The sequence below is a fragment of the Salmo trutta genome, chromosome 4, assembly GCF_901001165.1.
Source record: "Salmo trutta chromosome 4, fSalTru1.1, whole genome shotgun sequence".
NCBI lineage: Eukaryota > Metazoa > Chordata > Actinopteri > Salmoniformes > Salmonidae > Salmo > Salmo trutta.
Genome location: NC_042960.1, coordinates 53,664,472 through 53,683,450, shown reverse-complemented (window position 1 = coordinate 53,683,450; position 18,979 = coordinate 53,664,472). Strand labels below are relative to the sequence as shown.

Sequence of the window (18,979 nt, the reverse complement as noted above, 5' to 3'; positions counted from 1 at the left end):
TTTCTATGTTAACATTATAAAACAAATCTAATTTCGACAAAGTAAAGTAAAGCCTGAAGGGAAAGTGTTTAGGATAAAGGAATCAAGTCAGCAGTGAGATGAGAATTTCCTCACAGAAGCACGCTGCCTGATGGTTGCGGGTTAGTGAAGAGAAGGACAGTAGTGCTGTAAAGTACTCACACTTTCACTTTGGAATGGGTTTAAAAAGTTCCCTGCCATCTCTCCATCATCCCTCGGAGTTCCCGGAGGGTTGTTCATGACTGCCATGTTGTTGGGAGAATTCTACACCAAGAGGGAAAGAAATCAAGATTTAGGCTTGCCATTTCTAGTGACTGGATGTTTCATTATAAAGTGCCATTATTTAATGTATGCCTGGTCCAAACCAAGTCATCAGTATTAGAAGTGCCTTCGATAAACTTTAGCTGATGGATCTGCATTGAAATGAATGCAAGTTGATCTGGTGTGGAGTCTTTAAAGTCTCACCTTTGGCAACCCATCCATGTCACCAGAGCCTGAAAACAACAAGAGAGAGAGATTAACATGCGAGAAAAGCTCATCAATATAAAGCTATGATCAACTGCTCCTCTGGCCGGGGATCACAGGTCATATGCTTTAAATAAGCTATTTGTTTCAAATACTGATGAGACCTAACTTCATTGGCTTCGTGTCTCACCTGCCTACAGAATCAATGTGCCTGCTTGCTGCCCATATAATCTGCTTCCACTTCAATCAATACTATGAAAGGAACGATCCCTCTAGTGTCCACAAGGGGGCACAGTCACACTAGGAAAGTGCTACTTTTCAAGGAACTCAGCTACCGAATTTCAACAATTCAAGCTGGATGACCACATTACAGTAATTCTAAATTACTGCCTAATATTTATATAAAAGTTTCAGAAATGTAAATGTTCAAATTCCAGGTAACAGTTTGACGTGCTGCTGACAGATGAGAAGAATATCATCATGTTGATCAGCTGATAGGTGCTATTTAAACTCACCTAGCGATCCGTTCATATGGTGTGGCTCCATGCTTCCCATTCCACCCATTGGGCCATCAGGGCCCGGCCCCATTGTGAACTGTAAAAAAAAAAAAAAAAAAACCCACAAAAAACAGAGTTACAACTTAATGATGTTTGTCATTACCATATCAAATTGCATAATCATTGCCTCTACCCATTTGAAAACAGGAACCCCATGAAAAACAAAGAGCCTACTTACATTAGGCCTGTTACCACCAGGGCCAATAGGATTCATCATTGTGTAGATGTTTTCACTGGAATTTGTGGAGTCTGATGAAAAGGAAACACAGTCCAGCCTAAAGTATATTTAGGACTCCCGAGTGGCGCAGCCGTCTAAGGCACTGCATCTCAGTGCTTGAGGCATCACTACAGACATCCTGGTTAGATCACAACAGGCCGTGATTGGGAGTCACATAGGGTGGCGCACAATTGTCCCAGCGTCGTCCGGGTTTGGCTGGTATACGCCGTCATTGTAAATAAGAATTTGTTCTTAACTGACCTGACTAGTTAAATAAAGGTTAAATAAACATTTCAAAAGAATCATATTTGAACAAAACTACACAGTACTGCATTGCCTTCTCCCACATGAATGGACAGCCTTGAGATTGAACACTACAAAACCACCAAAACATGACAATGATTCACACCTAAACATGCAGGTTATAATTAATTTACCCAATGCCTAATGTCTCACACTTTTCAAAATCTGATGTTCCCATGAACTTGGGGTTAAATCCTGATGACTACAGAGCCAGTGGGAAGTAAACAGGACCAGCACATCATACTGCTCTCATTGTGTCTCCATCCTGAATAGAATATGAGAATTGAAGTGACCTTGATCCGACATTGTAGTGTGGTCAGAGTAGGAGATAGATGAACATAAAAAATAAAGGAATAGCAAAATTGTGAAAGAGAGAGGGGAAAAAAAGAGGGAGAGCAAGGGGGAGCCAGCGAAAAAGAGGGCAAGAGAACGGGAGAAAGAGAAAAATAAACAGAAAGAAGTAGGGAGTGTGGGGTTTGTCGCCTGGTTCTGATCCTGGGTGTAGTATGTGCAGTCGTGACTGGGTGTATGTGTGTGTGGGGAAGGGGAGGGGGGGGTCTTGGCGACTGCAGTGGAAAAACATGTGAGAAGTGCTGTGCACATGTTGCCCAGGCAACACATCACAATAGAGGTGTATGTAAATAATAAATAGTGGACACAAAAAGAAACCTCTCCACATCCCAACAAAAACAGCACCTCCACAGGATGTTGGTCCAGAGAAGTGTGTTCTGACAGTACTGTCAACAGGAACATCATCAGGAACAACAGATGATCGCAGCTTGGTAGTCTGCCAATTTATACACATCCAGTATGTAGCTATCCACATAACAAGCTAAGATTACTTAAGATAAAAATCATTAGGTAAACAAAGTCACCAAGTGTGACTGACAGCAGAATGGTGAATGAAACAACCAGCTTAAATAGATTGAGGAGTGATATGGGGACATAAGTGTTGCGTACCTCCTGGGCTAGGCATGATGGGAGTTCCTGGTGGGCCTCCGCCCCCTGGAGGACCCTGGGAGAAAGACGAGAGGAGGAGAGAGAGATATAGAGGAAAGATATTTTCAAATCATCGAGACCTACAGTGCCTTCAGAAAATATTTACACCCCTCGACTTTTTCCACATTTTGTGGGGTTACAAGGTGAGATTAAAATTAATTTAATTGTGATTTTTTTTGTCAATGATCTACACAAAATACAAATATTTATGAAAAATAAAACACTAATATATGTTGATTATATAAGTATTAAAACCCCTTGAGTCAATACATATTAGAATCACCTTTGACAGTGATTACAGCAGTGAGTCTTTCTGGGTAAGTCTATGAACTTTGCACACCTGGATTAGAAAATAATTGCACATTCTTCTTTAAAAAAATATTTAAGCACTGTCAAGTTGGTTGTTGAGCATTGCTAGACAGGCATTTTCAAGTCTTGCCATAGATTTTCAAGCTGATTTAAGTCAAAACTGCAACTAGGCCACTCAGGAACAGTTAATGTTGTTTTGGTAAGCAACTCCAGTGTATATTTGGCCTTGTGTTTTAATTTATTGTCCTGCTGAAAGGTGAATTTATAAGCTCTATTCAGTTTATTTTTATCCTAAAAAACTCCCTAGTCCTTGTCGATGACAAGCATACCCAAAACATGATGCTGCCACCACCATGCTCGAAAATATGAAGAGTGGTACTCAGTGATGTGTTGGATATGCTCCAAACATTACGCTTTTCATTCAGGACATTAAGTTAATTTCTTTGCCACATTTTTGGCAGTCTTACTTTAGTGACTTATTGCAAACAGGATGCATGTTTTGGAATATTTTTATTCTGTACAGGCTTCCCTCTTTCACCCTATCATTTAGCTTAGTATTGTGGAGTAACTACAATGTTGTTGATCCATCCTCAGTTTTCTCCTATCACAGCCAATATACTCTAACTGAACTCTGAGCGGTTTCTTTCCTCTTTGGCAACTGAGTTAGGAAGGACGTCTGTATCTTTGTATTGACTGGGTGTATTGATACACCATCCAAAGTGTAACTAATAACTTCACCATGCTCAAAGGGATTTTCAATGTATTTTGTTTTTACCCATCTACCAATAGGTACCATTCTTTGCGAGGCATTGGAAAACCGCCCTGGTCTTTGGTTGAATCTGTGTTTGAAATTCACTGCTCGACTGAGGGACCTTACAGATAATTGTATATGTGGGGTACAGAGATGAGGTACAGTAGTCCTTCAAAAATCATGTTAAACATTATTATTGCACACAGTGTGAGTCCATGCAGCTTATTATGACTTGTTAAACACATATTTACTCCTGAATTTATTTAGGATTGCTATAACAAAGGGGTTCAATACTTAGATTCAATACATTTCTGCTTTTCATTTTCTATGAAAAACATAATCCCACTTTGACATTATGGGTTATTGTGTAGGCCAGTGACACACAATCTCAATTGAAATCGGTTTTAAATTCAGGCTGTAACACAACAAAATGTGGAAAAAGTCAAGGGGTGTGAAAACTTTCTCAACGCACTGTATACAGTAGCATGCCAGTCAGGTGTCAGCTATGGCTAACAATACTAACCCGTTTTTAGGCTTGAGACTTACCACATAGTTGCCAGGAGATGACGAGGAATAGGCTATCTACAGAAAGAGAATAGAAAGGGGACGCAATCAGTAAACTCATGACTTTCACAACAAAGAAATGCCTCTAAAATAAATGAGGCATTAGAGTGAGTGAGAAGGTGAGTGAGCAGGACTTACTGAGTTTGCGTTGGGATTGGGCCAGGGACCTCGACCTCCAGGACCCCTGAGACAGAGAGAGGGGAGGAAAAGAGGCTGTGTGAGAGAGGCTCACTGCGGAACAAATTAGAGCTTGTATTTGCTCAAATTGTTACTTGTCAAATATTCTTACATCCTATCAGTGCTATTAATAACAATTCCAATCGTACTTCAGATATTTGGACCAAAAAATATCATGGTAAGTAGATGGAGGTGATGAAATGCCTTTGGAGAATGACTGTACTCACATGTTCATCCCTGGCATTCCTGGCCCCATCGAGTTGGGAGGAGGCCTCATTCCACCACCATAGTTCTACACAGGGAGAGGAACACACCGCGTCAACCCTTGGTACTAGTAAGGACAATACATGCCAGGGATCACATTCTCATTTGTTGTGTTTAAGACAGATGCCAGTTTTTAATGACTTGATCCTGATCAGCAATGTACGTGTATAATGATAACAGGGGCATGTGTGTCTGAATATGTGGTGCGTGTGTGTACATTATAATATATATATATATATATATATATATATATATATATATATATATATATGTGTGTGTGTGTGTGTGTGTGTGTGTGTGTGTGTGTGTGGTGATGGCTGCACAGTGGGGGCTTGGCAGGACAGTAGTGTGGAGCAGGACAGAGTAGCTCCATTCAGAGGTAGAGGTTTGTTCAGCAGACGATTACACTGGTCGAGCAGATGTCGCACAAGCTGCTGAATTGTTGCCTGCCAAAGTTACACAGTGAGGGTAGCTGGGGGGGGGGGCAGGAAGAGGCAGGGAGAAGGGCAGAAGGGCAGGGAGAAGGGGAGGGAGAAGGGGAGGGAGAAGGGGAGGGGGGAGGGAGAAGGGCAGAAGGGCAGGGAGAAGGGGAGGGAGAAGGGGAGGGAGAAGGGGAGGGGGGGAGGGAGAAGGGCAGAAGGGCAGGGAGAAGGGGAGGGAGAAGGGGAGGGAGAAGGGGAGGGGGGAGGGAGAAGGGCAGAAGGGCAGGGAGAATGGAAGGGAGAAGGGGAGGGAGAATGGAAGGGAGAAAGGGAGGGAGAAGGGCAGAAGGGCAGGGAGAAGGGGAGGGAGAAGGGCAGAAGGGCAGAAGGGCAGGGAGAAGGGGAGGGAGAAGGGCAGAAGGGCAGAAGAGCAGAAGGGCAGGGAGAATGGAAGGGAGAAGGGGAGGGAGAAGGGCAGGGAGAAGGGCAGAAGGGCAGGGAGAATGGAAGGGAGAAGGGCAGGGAGAAGGGCAGAAGGGAAGGGAGAAGGGCAGGGAGAAGGGCAGGGAGAAGGGCAGGGAGAAGGGCAGGGAGAAGGGCAGGGAGAATGGAAGGGAGAAAGGGAGGGAGAAGGGCAGAAGGGCAGGGAGAAGAGGAGGGAGAAGGGCAGAAGGGCAGGGAGAAGGGGAGGGAGAAGGGCAGAAGGGCAGAAGAGCAGAAGGGCAGAAGAGCAGGGAGAATGGAAGGGAGAAGGGGAGGGAGAAGGGCAGAAGGGCAGGGAGAAGGGCAGAAGGGCAGGGAGAAGAGCAGAAGGGCAGGGAGAATGGAAGGGAAGGGCAGGGAGAGGCATGAAACTCAAACTAACTTGGTGATTTGAAACTAGACTGTGGATTTATACTTAACAAGGAGAGGGGTGCTACTTGAGGGGTATGATGTCGGGCTCGCTTTGAGACAAAGCAGATAGAAATAGTTGGGGGGGAAAAAGTAGGAAGAGTGCTTCAGGTATTCTAAAACAACCACAGGTGCTCTTGGAGGGGAACAGTACTAGAAAAGCTTAAGGAGGAATTATAACCACAAATAAATGCTAAGTGGCATAAAGAAATCCAAGTCCAGGCACTTGTGTGAGTTTACAAGTTAAAAAGCCTTTAAAGTGTGGGCTACTTCATTATTAAAATACACCAACACGTTTTCGGCCTTCATCAAGTTGTCTGGACTTGGATTTTTTATGACACTTAGCAATTACACTACATGACCAAAAATATGTGGACAGCTGCTCGACAAACATTTCATTCCAAAATAATTTCCCCTTAATTGCCCCCATCGCGGCTGAGCCTTTGTTGCTCCTAAACATTTCCTCTTCACAATAACAGCACTTACAGTTGACCTGGGCAGCTCTAGCAGGGCATAAATTTGACGAACTGATTTGTTGGAAAAGTGGCGTCCTATGACTGTGATAAGTTGAAAGTCACTGAGCTCTTCAGTAAGGCCATTCTACTACAAATATTTGTCTATAGAGATTTCATGTAAAAATAGTGTATTTGTGGTTATACATTTTTCATTTAGCTTTTCCAGATAGAAATACTGTAGGTTGAGACAGACATTAGGGAATAAGCAGAGATGAAAGCAACCTTGTGTGTTATGCTGTAAAGGGACATGGGGATCATGGATAGAGGGGTGGAGCAGCAGAGTTTAGGGGGAGTGATGGTGTCTGTCTGTACCTGTGGGCCCATGCCACCCATCCCTCTGGGGGGATTCATACGCATCGGGCCGCCCATGTTTGGATGTCCTGGATGAGGGATGATCGAGAAGAAGTCCGTCAGCATGGGACAATTTCAGACCAAATACATTCTACAAGGACATATCCCTAAAGCTGCAATATGCAATGTGAGTTATAGATCTGTCATTTTCATTGAAAGCAAGTCTAAGAAGCAGTAGATCCGTGCTGGGTCCAATTTCTATGCTTCCCGTTCTTAAGTTTCGTTTTTGCTTTGTACACCAGCTTCAAACAGCTGAACAAAAGAAAAGTGTGCTTATTGAAAAATATTTTACAGCGATTTAGATGGTTTTGCTTGTTTTGTCACAGAAACTATTGGAATTTTTGCAACCAGAAAATGGTGGAGTGATTTCTGCATATTGCACCTTTAAAGGGATACTGTGGGATTCTGGAAATTAACCCCTGTATTGAACCCCTTTTTGGGGGTAGGCACAAAACTACCTTTATACTTCCATAAATGTTATCTTCAGACGAATCCTGTGATACTTGGAGAACCCAATCATGATCGTGAGAATCTCCCCTTTCCACAGTGGGGTCACATTAGTTTGTAGCCCAAACAGTTTGTACGCAACTAACAGAAGTTGGCACATCGACGGTACCGACTTCAGACGAGTCCCCTGACACTTGGGGGGACCATAGAGCAAAACTGAGAACACCATCGTGAGAGTCTCCTCTTTCCATAGAGTGGTAATGGTATGTAGGTCAAACCGTTTGGACGCTACAGACGTTTTCGTGAGAAGACCGATTTTTGGATGTCTCATGGTCTGACAAACTCTGCTGCCTTTTACAGCTCTGCCACCTTGTTTTGTCATTTAGATTGATGCAGTGGTGTGTCAATCGACTCTAGGGGGTTAAGGTGTTTTTCTACCCAGAGGCAGATGAATATGCAGTACATACCCCTTTCTATCACGAAAGCAATGATGTCCAATGTTAAGAAAAACAGTGTTCGTTGTGGCAGTTTCACCAAGTACAGATTCCAGCTTTAAGCTAATACATATTACATGTTACAAAGTGAATAGAAGTGTGAGGTGTTTACCCTGTGGTCTGGTGGGGTCCAGGCTGTTTGGCAGGAGAGGCTGGGATCCTGGGACTCCCACAGGGGGCTGAGAGATGAAGGGTAAGAGAGAGAGGAACATTAGCACAGAGCATTCAACTCCCTGAAAATGTACTACTCACATGTAAGACACATACTTCTAGTAGAGGTCACCTTTTTTTGGGGGGGGGGTACTTTACCTGATTTGGCATGCGGAGTGAGGGGCGAGGTCCACCTGGGTACCTTGGAGACATGAAAGGCTGTGGGGAGGAGGATAGATGTCAACGTTAGTCTTATCCATCATGTTACTGTATGACTTTCCGCTGTCAGCAGGGGGAACCATTGTGCTGGAGAAAATTTGCTTTGTTTGCATTCTACACAAGGCAAAGTTTGTGTCTGAACAACAGTCTGAACAACAGTCCTCAGATGCTGAAGACTAATAGGGCAGAATAGAACGGGGGAAATAAAGAGGGGAGATAAAGAGAGAGGGGGGAAGAGATGGAGAGAAAGGTGGAGTAGAGGATGGGCGGGTGACGTCAGCATGTTGAATGAGGGAACAGTAGAGGATGAGGGATGAGGATGGGAGGGTGACGTCAGCATGTTGAATGAGGGAACAGTAGAGGATGAGGGATGAGGATGGGAGGGTGACGTCAGCATGTTGAATGAGGGAACAGTAGAGGATGAGGGATGAGGATGGGAGGGTGACGTCAGCATGTTGAATGAGGGAACAGTAGAGGATGAGGGATGAGGATGGGCGGGTGACGTCAGCATGTTGAATGAGGGAACAGTAGAGGATGAGGGATGAGGATGGGAGGGTGACGTCAGCATGTTGAATGAGGGAACAGTAGAGGATGAGGGATGAGGATGGGAGGGTGACGTCAGCATGTTGAATGAGGGAACAGTAGAGGATGAGGGATGAGGATGGGAGGGTGACGTCAGCATGTTGAATGAGGGAACAGTAGAGGATGAGGGATGAGGATGGGAGGGTGACGTCAGCATGTTGAATGAGGGAACAGTAGAGGATGAGGGATGAGGATGGGCGGGTGACGTCAGCATGTTGAATGAGGGAACAGTAGAGGATGAGGGATGAGGATGGGCGGGTGACGTCAGCATGTTGAATGAGGGAACAGTAGAGGATGAGGGATGAGGATGGGAGGGTGACGTCAGCATGTTGAATGAGGGAACAGTAGAGGATGAGGGATGAGGATGGGCGGGTGACGTCAGCATGTTGAATGAGGGAACAGTAGAGGATGAGGGATGAGGATGGGCGGGTGACGTCAGCATGTTGAATGAGGGAACAGTAGAGGATGAGGGATGAGGATGGGAGGGTGACGTCAGCATGTTGAATGAGGGAACAGTAGAGGATGAGGGATGAGGATGGGAGGGTGACGTCAGCATGTTGAATGAGGGAACAGTAGAGGATGAGGGATGAGGATGGGAGGGTGACGTCAGCATGTTGAATGAGGGAACAGTAGAGGATGAGGGATGAGGATGGGCGGGTGACGTCAGCATGTTGAATGAGGGAACAGTAGAGGATGAGGGATGAGGATGGGAGGGTGACGTCAGCATGTTGAATGAGGGAACAGTAGAGGATGAGGGATGAGGATGGGAGGGTGACGTCAGCATGTTGAATGAGGGAACAGTAGAGGATGAGGGATGAGGATGGGAGGGTGACGTCAGCATGTTGAATGAGGGAACAGTAGAGGATGAGGGATGAGGATGGGAGGGTGACGTCAGCATGTTGAATGAGGGAACAGTAGAGGATGAGGGATGAGGATGGGAGGGTGACGTCAGCATGTTGAATGAGGGAACAGTAGAGGATGAGGGATGAGGATGGGCGGGTGACGTCAGCATGTTGAATGAGGGAACAGTAGAGGATGAGGGATGAGGATGGGAGGGTGACGTCAGCATGTTGAATGAGGGAACAGTAGAGGATGAGGGATGAGGATGGGAGGGTGACGTCAGCATGTTGAATGAGGGAACAGTAGAGGATGAGGGATGAGGATGGGAGGGTGTGTGCAGGAGGGTAGTGTAAGAATACATACCTATATCAGTTTTTACACATGTACACACACAAACACAACTGACTGTACTGATAAATTGTCCAACAGAGCTACCAGACAAGATTTCCACAGTGTGATACACTGAGATATTTTCTGTGGTTGTATCTAAAGGCGTCGGCATGCTTCAGTTCGGCTGGCGCCTAGCCGAGTTGTGCTCGTATACTCCTTTAAAAAGACCTTCGCTTGAAGAACAAGAAAAAAGCAGCAATAGTACTGTTTGTCCATTTTAAGACACCGTAGCCAGTATACCCTTTCACAAAATAGTCTGAGATAATTCAAGAAATCTGTCATTAATTTTGACTTTTTTCCAAGGAGATCTTAGTCACGCAATTTTACATCTAAATAAGATGTTTGATTCAGTATATCTCAAGTGAAAAAATATGCAGGAGTACAAGTCGTCTCTCGCTGAATGACGACAGGCACTTCATTCAAGAATTCCTACTGTTGAACAATGGCCGATGAGGGGGCGTAGACTTTGGCTACTAACTTCAGCTTGCCTCGAGAAAAAATCCAAGACGTAACAAAATGTTGTCATAATATATGCACAAATTGTTACGAACTGTTTAGGATGAGAAGTATGCGGACGCCTTAACAAAAAAAACCTATCTAAAAAATACTTTGATTTATCAAGGGAAAACAAAATATAATAATCATTAAGAGCGCAACTAACCAGTGTTATTGACAATGAAATAGCACACAAATTATCATGCTATGAGAGATGTGTACAGTCATGCGAAACATGACGCCATGACAACACAGAAACAGGCTATCAGAGCCAATTAAATGGAAGGTACTAGTTGGTCGAAGGGAAACGAGGCCAGCTGGAGGACAGGTTAAGTAATGACCAGGCCCTGGAGGGAAAGACTGCCATTTCCCCTTCACCCTCTATCGCTCTCCCTCTATCCCTTCCCCTTCTCCCTCCATCTAGCTGTCCTTAATTCTCTCTCCCCCCTCTCCTCTCTCCCCTCTCTCCTCTCCCCCATCCCTCTCTCCTCTCCCCCATCCCTCTCTCCTCTCCCCCTCCCTCTCTCTCTCCCCCTCCCTCTCTCTCTCCCCCTCCCTCTCTCTCTCCTCTCCCCCTCCCCTTTTATCGAAGCCAAGTTGTGGTGAGTTTGTGTGTGAGCGCTCCACAGTGCAATATTAATGGGATATTGATGGGATATTGATGGGATATGGGATCGTGAGTGCCGGGGTCAGGGAGAGGAGAGAGCATGTCTGCTCCGCTCAGCCTGGCCAGATGCACCTCCACTCCCCCTTTATTCTCTACAGCTGGGCCAACACAGCTGAATTATTTATCCGATCTACAGGGTCATGGCCACTGTCTGTCCACAACTAGAGAGCAGGGCTGTTTGTATGGACATATGTTTTGGGGGGTGGAAGGTGGGTAGGGAGTGTGGGTGAGAGACAAAAAGAGACAGATAAGGAGTGAGTGAGTGAAAAAGAGGAAGAGACCGAGGGAGACAAAAGCCTCTCAGTGTGAGTGGACAGGCAGAGAGGAAGAGACCAAGGGAGACAGAGGCCTCTCAGTGTAAAGTGGACAGGCAGAGGTAGTGAGTGAGAAGTGAAAGAGGGAGTGCCTGCCTATGCAGCAAGAGGTGAGGGAGAGGGGGCTAAGCGTGTGTGAGAGAGAAGGGTGTGTGTGAGTGTGTCTTACCTGGCCATGAGGTCCCATCATGGGGTTGTTGGGGTTGTGTGGGGGTGGCTGTGCGTGGGGTGACGGCTGGGAGCCGGGAGGTCCCTTTAAGAGAGAAGAGAGGAAGAGAGAGGGAGATGAATGACACAGTGAGGCTCGCAGGACCATGGAGGTGAGCTAGCTGTTGGTGTTGATGCTCCCTCCCTCTACCACACATAAAAACACTCGCCCAGGATAGAAGCACTACACAACCTATGGATCAGCTGTGCTTTTAAAACACACTAGACCACTATAGCTAACTGTTTACAATTCATTCCTATTTCACTGCAGGTGTGTGTACTGTGTCTTTATTCATGAAATGTGTTCAAATAATATATGTCAACTTAAATATAATTCATATAATTAATTTCTTAGCAACACAGTCATACTTAAGTAATTCCCAACTGACAGTGTAGAAAAGGAAATCGTACCACATACAGTAACTATGTACGTAAATACATGACATAAAACATCTATCCTCAGAAATATTTCTACCTAGATAACCCATTAAGAAACCACCTCCAAGCCAGGACCTGTTCTCACTTGAACACACAGTATGTAAACCCAGTCATACAGAGGAGACCACACACGTTCACAGTCATGTGTTATTTTATCGGTCTTTCAGAGCCTCCATGACGCCTGAGCTTCTCAGGTAACCATGCAGTAGCAGCAGACCCCCCCCACACACACACCACGTGCACACCAGTCACGCATGCATACACACCCTGCTGCACTGCTGAAGCCTTCAGGTAATGTAGCAGACTGGTAATCCCCTAATCCTGCCATTTCAAATCTGCAACACCAGACACACACCTGTATGAGCACTAACTAAACACACACACACACACACACACACACACACACACACACACACACACACACATTTCAACTGAATGTCTGCCCACGGGAGCAGAGAGACACTGATCTGTCTAACACACTACACATGTCTGCACCTGGCCAGGAGACAATCCTTCTATTTAACACATCTCACTAGAAGATCCAACCTGTCTGATGAAACCTAATTCCTACTAAATCAAACAAACTCTCTTCAGTTCCGACGGACCAAGCAGCAGCAGACACCAGCAGTATCTCCCTTCTCCTGCTCAACCACCCTGAGAAGCCCTGGCACTGGGGAGAATGGTGGTGCGCTGACAGAGGGGAGAGCAGTGAAACAAAATGTTCAAAAACTGAGCTTGAGGAGAATGAAAATAAATAAAACCTCAACTCTAATGCAGTCAACTACTTTTTTAACAATACAACAATGCTTTAGCCCTAGGAGGTAAGCAGCAAGTCAACCAATGCTGACTTAGAGGTGTACAGTGTTAGAGGTATATGTACCCACAGTCACCATCGTCCTCATCGGCCAACTCATGTACAGGCCTCTCCATGTGAGTGCTGTGTTGATAAGGCACATAGCTGTAGACTTATGAGGAGCTCTTATGATTAAGTGTTTCCACAGCGAGAGTTTAACATAAGGTTTTTACAAGTGTGTGTTGTGTATAAAACCCACTTACCATAGCAGCCTAATGCTTTCATTTACAATTCTAACCTAGAGAAGAGAAAAATATGACATTTGTTAACAGTAACACATATGACTGCAGCTATAGAGTTCTGGATCTGAGTAAGTGTTATGAAAAAGACAGATGTTACAAGTCATGATAGTAGACTAGGTGAAAAATCTGTCAATATACCGTTAACCTCTCTTGGGTAGGGGGCAGTATTTTCACGTCCGGATAAAAAACGTACCGATTTAATCTGGTTATTACTCCTGCCCAGAAACTAGAATACGCATATAATTGTTTGATTTGGATAGAAAACACCCTAAAGTTTCTAAAACTGTTTGAATGGTGTTTGTGAGTATAACAGAACTCATATGGCAGGCCAAAACCTGAGAAGATTCTATACAGGAAGTGCCCTCTCTGACCATTTCTTGGCCTTCTATAGCCTCTTTATCGAAAACAGAGGATCTCTGCTGTAACGTGACATTTTCTAAGGCTCCCATAGGCTCTCAGAAGGCGCCAGAACGGGGAATGTTGACTCTGCAGTCCCTGGCTGAAAAACAGTAGCGCATTTGGAAAGTGGTCGATCTGAGAACAATGACACGGGCGCACGCGTGCACATGAAGACAGCATTTTCTTCTTTCAGTCTTTGAACGAAAACAACGTCTCCCGGTCGGAATATTATCGCTATTTTACGAGGAAAATCGCATAAAAATAGATTTTAAACAGCGTTTGACATGCTTCGAAGTACGGTAATGGAATATTTTGAATTTTTTTGTCACAACATGCGTCCGCGCATCACCCTTCGGATAGGGACCTGAACGCACGGACAAAACAGAGGATATTTGAACATAACTATGGATTATTTTGAACCAAAACAACATTTGTGGTTGAAGTAGAAGTCCTGGGAGTGCATTCTGACGAAGAACAGCAAAGGTAATCCAATTTTTCTTATAGTAATTCTGAGTTTAGTGAACGCCAAACTTGGTGGGTGTCAAATTAGCTAGCCCGTGATGGCGAGCTATCTACTCAGAATATTGCAAAATGTGCTTTTGCCGAAAAGCTATTTTAAAATCTGACACTGCGATTGCATAAAGGAGTTCTGTATCTATAATTCTTAAAATAATTGTTATGTTTTTTTGTGAACGTTTATCGTGAGTAATTTAGTAAATTCACCGAAGGTTTTCGGTATGTTTGCTAGTTCTGAACGTCACATGCTAATGTAAAAAGCAGTTTTTTTTTATATATATGAACTTGATTGAACAAAACATGCATGTATTGTATAACATAATGTCCTAGGAGTGTCATCTGATGAAGATCATCAAAGGTTAGTGCTGCATTTAGCTGTGGTTTTGGTTTATGTGACATTATATGCTAGCTTGAAAAATGGGTGTGTGATTATTTCTGGCTAGGTACTCTCCTGACATAATCTAATGTTTTGCTTTCGTTGTAAAGCCTTTTTGAAATCGGACAATGTGGTTAGATTAACGAGAGTCTTGTCTTTAAAATGGTGTAAAATAGTCATATGTTTGAGAAATTGAAGTTATAGCATTTTTAAGGTTTTTGAATATCGCGCCACTCGATTCCACTGGCTGTTGACTAGGTGGGACGATTTCGTCCCACATATCCGAGAGAGGTTAAACAAGACAATTAACCCTAACTGCACATGTAAGTCGCTCTAGATAAGAGTGTCTGCTAAATGACTAAAATGTCAAACGTAAATGGTAGCGTTGCGGCAATGACTGAGCGTAGGGCCGAGGTAGCTAGCAGCGTTTTGGGTGGTGGTTAACACCAGCTGCACTACCTGGCCTCTCAGCAGTTGAAAGTGGAGGGCTGGCGCTGTAGCGGTGGACTGTGTGTGGGTGTCTGTACGAGCGCATCTGTACGAGGGAAGAAGGGGGTGGGGGGGTGGGGGTTAAATGAAGCAATTAATAAAATCATTTTCTACACAGCTAAGGAGATAACAGCTTGGCAGCGTACCACAAAACCACCGACAAAAGCCACCCAACGTACTCCCAGACTCACCCTCCCCAGATCTGCTTTAGGAACAACACAACAACTCTGCTGCTTTCCCTGAAGAGGCAGTAACTGAACACAGATTGGATGGCAATACTGAGCCAGTCATGAGTATGCATATACAGTACTTCTCCATCACCACTAGAGGGCAGTGCAGATCTACCATAGACAGGCCCGAACACAAAGGCAAACTGAAACACAACAAACAAAGCCTGGATGAACAACAGCAAAATACACACTCATTGTCATTCCTTTCTACATTCCAGCAGCAGTGCTACAGGCTCATGGTATGGCATGGCAACCTGTCAGCTCGGTGGGGAAAGACTGAGGGTTTGCTCCCCGAGGAGACTGAAGAATAGTGAGCTGATTTAGTGTGTTACCATGGTATGAAGACGTGAGTCACTGCCGTGTATCTATGATTCCTGCCACAGTGGTCAGGAATGTCAGTCTTCGTTTCAGTGGCAGACCTGGAATAGGCTCTGCAATGATTGAACATAAACTAGAAACCTGAATCAACAGCTCAAGAGTCTTCGTCATTAGAATCCAAACCAGGTTTAGTTGAACCACTCGTACGATATGCTACTGCCAGACTAGGCTACAGACAGACAGTTAACAGCGTGAACAACAGACTGGGACTGGAGAGAAAGAGTTGGCCCAGGAATGCCAATACTCCTTCTCCAGTGGTCCTATTCACATATCACTTCTACCAGGCATTCTCAAAGTTTAACCAATAGGATCCAGTCTAACCTTCTACCATAGAGACCAAGACATGTTCAAACACAATGGGTAGTCCATCAACCCAACAGAGTTCAAATCAAATCATATCAAATATTATTAAAATCACATGTTCGTAAAGAACAGGTGTAGACTAACAGTGAAATGCTAACTGGATGTCAGGGAACTCGACCCCAGTGATGTACCGGGCCGTACGCACTACTCTCTGTAGCGCCTTGCAGTCGGATGCTGACAGTAGCCATACCAAGCAGTGATGCAACCAGTCAAGATGCTCTTAATGGTGCAGCCGTAGAACTTTTTGAGGATCGGAGGGCCCATGCCAAATCTTTGCATCCTCCGGAGGGGGAAGAGGCGTTGTCGTGCCCTCTTCACGACTGTCTTGTGTGTGTGTGTGTGTGGACCATAATAGATCCAGAGTGATATGGACACAGAAGCGCTCGACCCGTTCCACTACAGCCCTGTTGGTGTGAATGGGGGCGTGCTCGGCCCTCCGTTTCCTGTAGTCCACAATCAGCTCCTAGTCATGTGTGAACAGGGAGTACAGGAGGGGACTAAGCACGCACCTCTGAGGGGCCCCCCGTGTTGAATGAAAGGGGATACCTAGTCAGTTGTACAACTGAATGCATTCAACCGAAATGTGTCTTCCGCATTTACCCCAACCCCTCTGAATCAGGTCAGCGTGGCAGATGTGTTGTTGCCTACCCTCACCACATGGGGGCAGCCCGTCAGGAAGTCCAGTATCCAGTTGCAGAGGGATGTGTTTAGTCCCAGGGTCCTTAGCTTAGTGATGAGCCTGGAGGGCACTACGGTGTTGAAAGCTGAGCTGTTGTCAGTGAACAGCATTCTCACATTGGTGTTCCTCTTGTCCAGGTGGGAAAGGGCAGAGTGGAGTGCAATAGTGGTTGCATCATCTGTGGATGATTCTCTGATTCTCTAGAAGAAAGTAGCTACTACACCCAAGCTAGACATTATCACCTATCAGTACCTTGACTCTTAAGACTCACCTGACCAACAAACTCAGCCCCAGGCGACATAACTACGATACGCACCAACGGTGATCCCATTTTAGATGACAGTTAGCTAGCTGTCTCTCTGACTATGGAGAGCCATTCCTGTAACAGTGCATATACGGTAGATTAGAAACCAGCTCTGTTCTGCAGTAGGTAGCCTAGCAATTACGAGCATTGGGCCAGTAACCGAAAAGTCGCTGGTTCCAATCCATGAGCCGACTACGTGAAAAATCTGTTGTGGCCTTGAGCGAAGCACTTAACACTAATAATTTTGGGGCTTCCGAGTGGAGCAGCGGTCTAAGCCACTGCATCTCAGTGTTAGAGGCATCACTACAGACCCTGGTTCGATTCCAGGCTGTATCACAACCGGCCGTGATTGGGAGTCACATAGGGCGGCGCACAATTTGCCCAGTGTCGTCTGGGTTAGGGTTTGGCCGGGGTAGGCCGTCATTGTAAATAATAAAACTGACTTGCCTAGTTAAATAAAGGTTAAATATATATATACATATTTTTTTTAATGTAAAATGTAATAATTGAACAATGTTTTCTGCTAACCTCCCTGGGGTAGCCTGCTGTTACTGGGTGCCAGCAGTCCCTCCTAGTCCTCCACTCTCCTAGTGTGCGTTGGGCCTGCCCTTCCCAGTGAAGTTTTGCCGTGAGGATTATTAAGCGGGCCGACCCCTGCTATATCAGGGAGAATCGCAGATCCGGGCCAGATGCCAACACACAGGCTTTGTGGTCCTCCTTCCCCAAACTCTCACTCCTTCCTTCCTTCCTTCACTTCTTCCCTCCACTCCTCCCTCTCCACTGCAGGAGCCTGATGTGAGCCCTGGCCTATGAGGTACAGATTAGGGGAGTCTCTCGGGGCTACCCCATCAGTGCTGGGGTCACCTATGTTAATTACCCCTCTCCTCTGAATTTGGGAGGGATGCTAGAACACACACCACTCACTACTATTGTACAAACACACACACAGCCTTGCACAAACACACACACACACACAGCCTTGCACACACATACACACAGCCAGGTACACACACACACACATACACACAGCCAGGTACACACACACACACACACACACAGCCAGGTACACACACACACACACACACACACACACACAGCCATGCACACACAGAGACACACACACACACACGCAGCCACCTACACACACGTACACACACACGCAGCCACGAACACAAACACACATTAATGCACACACACACACATTCATGCACACACACACACACACACACACACACACACACACACACACACACACACACACACACACACACACACACACAGATACACAGCCATGCACACACACACACAGATACACAGCCATGCACACACAGATACACAGCCATGCACACACAGACACACACACACACACACGCAGTACTGTACAACCTTGCAAGCACATGCAAAAACTCTTTGATTTATGCACTACTTTTTAATACTTTTTCTTGTACTTTTTTCCCTGACAGAAAGAAACAGACAAGTCAGCTGAGGAGAGAGAGAAAGAAGCAGGAATATTGAGGAATGATGGGTGATGGTGTAAAAAGTGAGGAAGGTAGCTGAATCCTGCATGGAGGAGAGATTAGCAGAAGAAAGAGGGGGAAGAGACAGAAGTCACTGAGTTTGTGTGTGTGTGTGTGTGTGTGTGTGTGTGTGCACGCACGCGCGCTTGAGATACTGAGAGTGAGACAGAGAGGGAGGGAGAGATAGAGAGTAAAAGTGAATGAGAGAAAGATAGCAGGCACATGAAGGAGGGGGGAGAGGAGGAAGGTCATTAGTAAAGAGAAGACAGAGCTTGTCCATAACAGTGAAGGGTTTATCATTTTTCACCGCGAGCTTTCAGAACACACCACAGCTCTGCTGGAGAAACCTCTACAGAGGGCTGAGCTTGGATAACAAATACAGTAGTGGAAACAGAACACGTGATTAGTAAGATCTGACTGTGCATAGACAACAGACTAAATGACTCCGAGGGGCAGTCTGTCAGAGAGCTCTCTGTGTGTGTGTGTGTGTGTGTGTGTGTGTGTGTGTGTGTGTGTGTGTGTGTGTGTGTGTCTACAGTACACCATTGTAAAACGATGCCAAGGGAATAACTGGTGTCATCTTTGCT

General features: G+C 45.4%; 1 protein-coding gene across 3 annotated transcripts in view; it reads right to left on the bottom strand.

Annotated features, from left to right (window-relative positions):
- LOC115192615 (single-stranded DNA-binding protein 3) overlaps nucleotides 1–18,979 on the bottom strand; it is a 120,810-nt gene that overhangs the window by 3,960 nt on the left and 97,871 nt on the right. For all 3 annotated transcript variants that reach the window (XM_029751328.1, XM_029751330.1, XM_029751331.1), the window contains 12 exons: nucleotides 11,571–11,654; nucleotides 8,054–8,113; nucleotides 7,857–7,923; nucleotides 6,765–6,832; nucleotides 4,588–4,652; nucleotides 4,322–4,367; nucleotides 4,166–4,201; nucleotides 2,521–2,575; nucleotides 1,219–1,289; nucleotides 999–1,077; nucleotides 484–512; nucleotides 181–282 (listed from right to left, as the gene is read on the bottom strand). In XM_029751328.1, coding sequence (XP_029607188.1) covers nucleotides 181–282; nucleotides 484–512; nucleotides 999–1,077; nucleotides 1,219–1,289; nucleotides 2,521–2,575; nucleotides 4,166–4,201; nucleotides 4,322–4,367; nucleotides 4,588–4,652; nucleotides 6,765–6,832; nucleotides 7,857–7,923; nucleotides 8,054–8,113; nucleotides 11,571–11,654 — 762 coding nt within the window. The remainder of the gene's footprint in view (nucleotides 1–180; nucleotides 283–483; nucleotides 513–998; nucleotides 1,078–1,218; nucleotides 1,290–2,520; nucleotides 2,576–4,165; nucleotides 4,202–4,321; nucleotides 4,368–4,587; nucleotides 4,653–6,764; nucleotides 6,833–7,856; nucleotides 7,924–8,053; nucleotides 8,114–11,570; nucleotides 11,655–18,979) is intronic.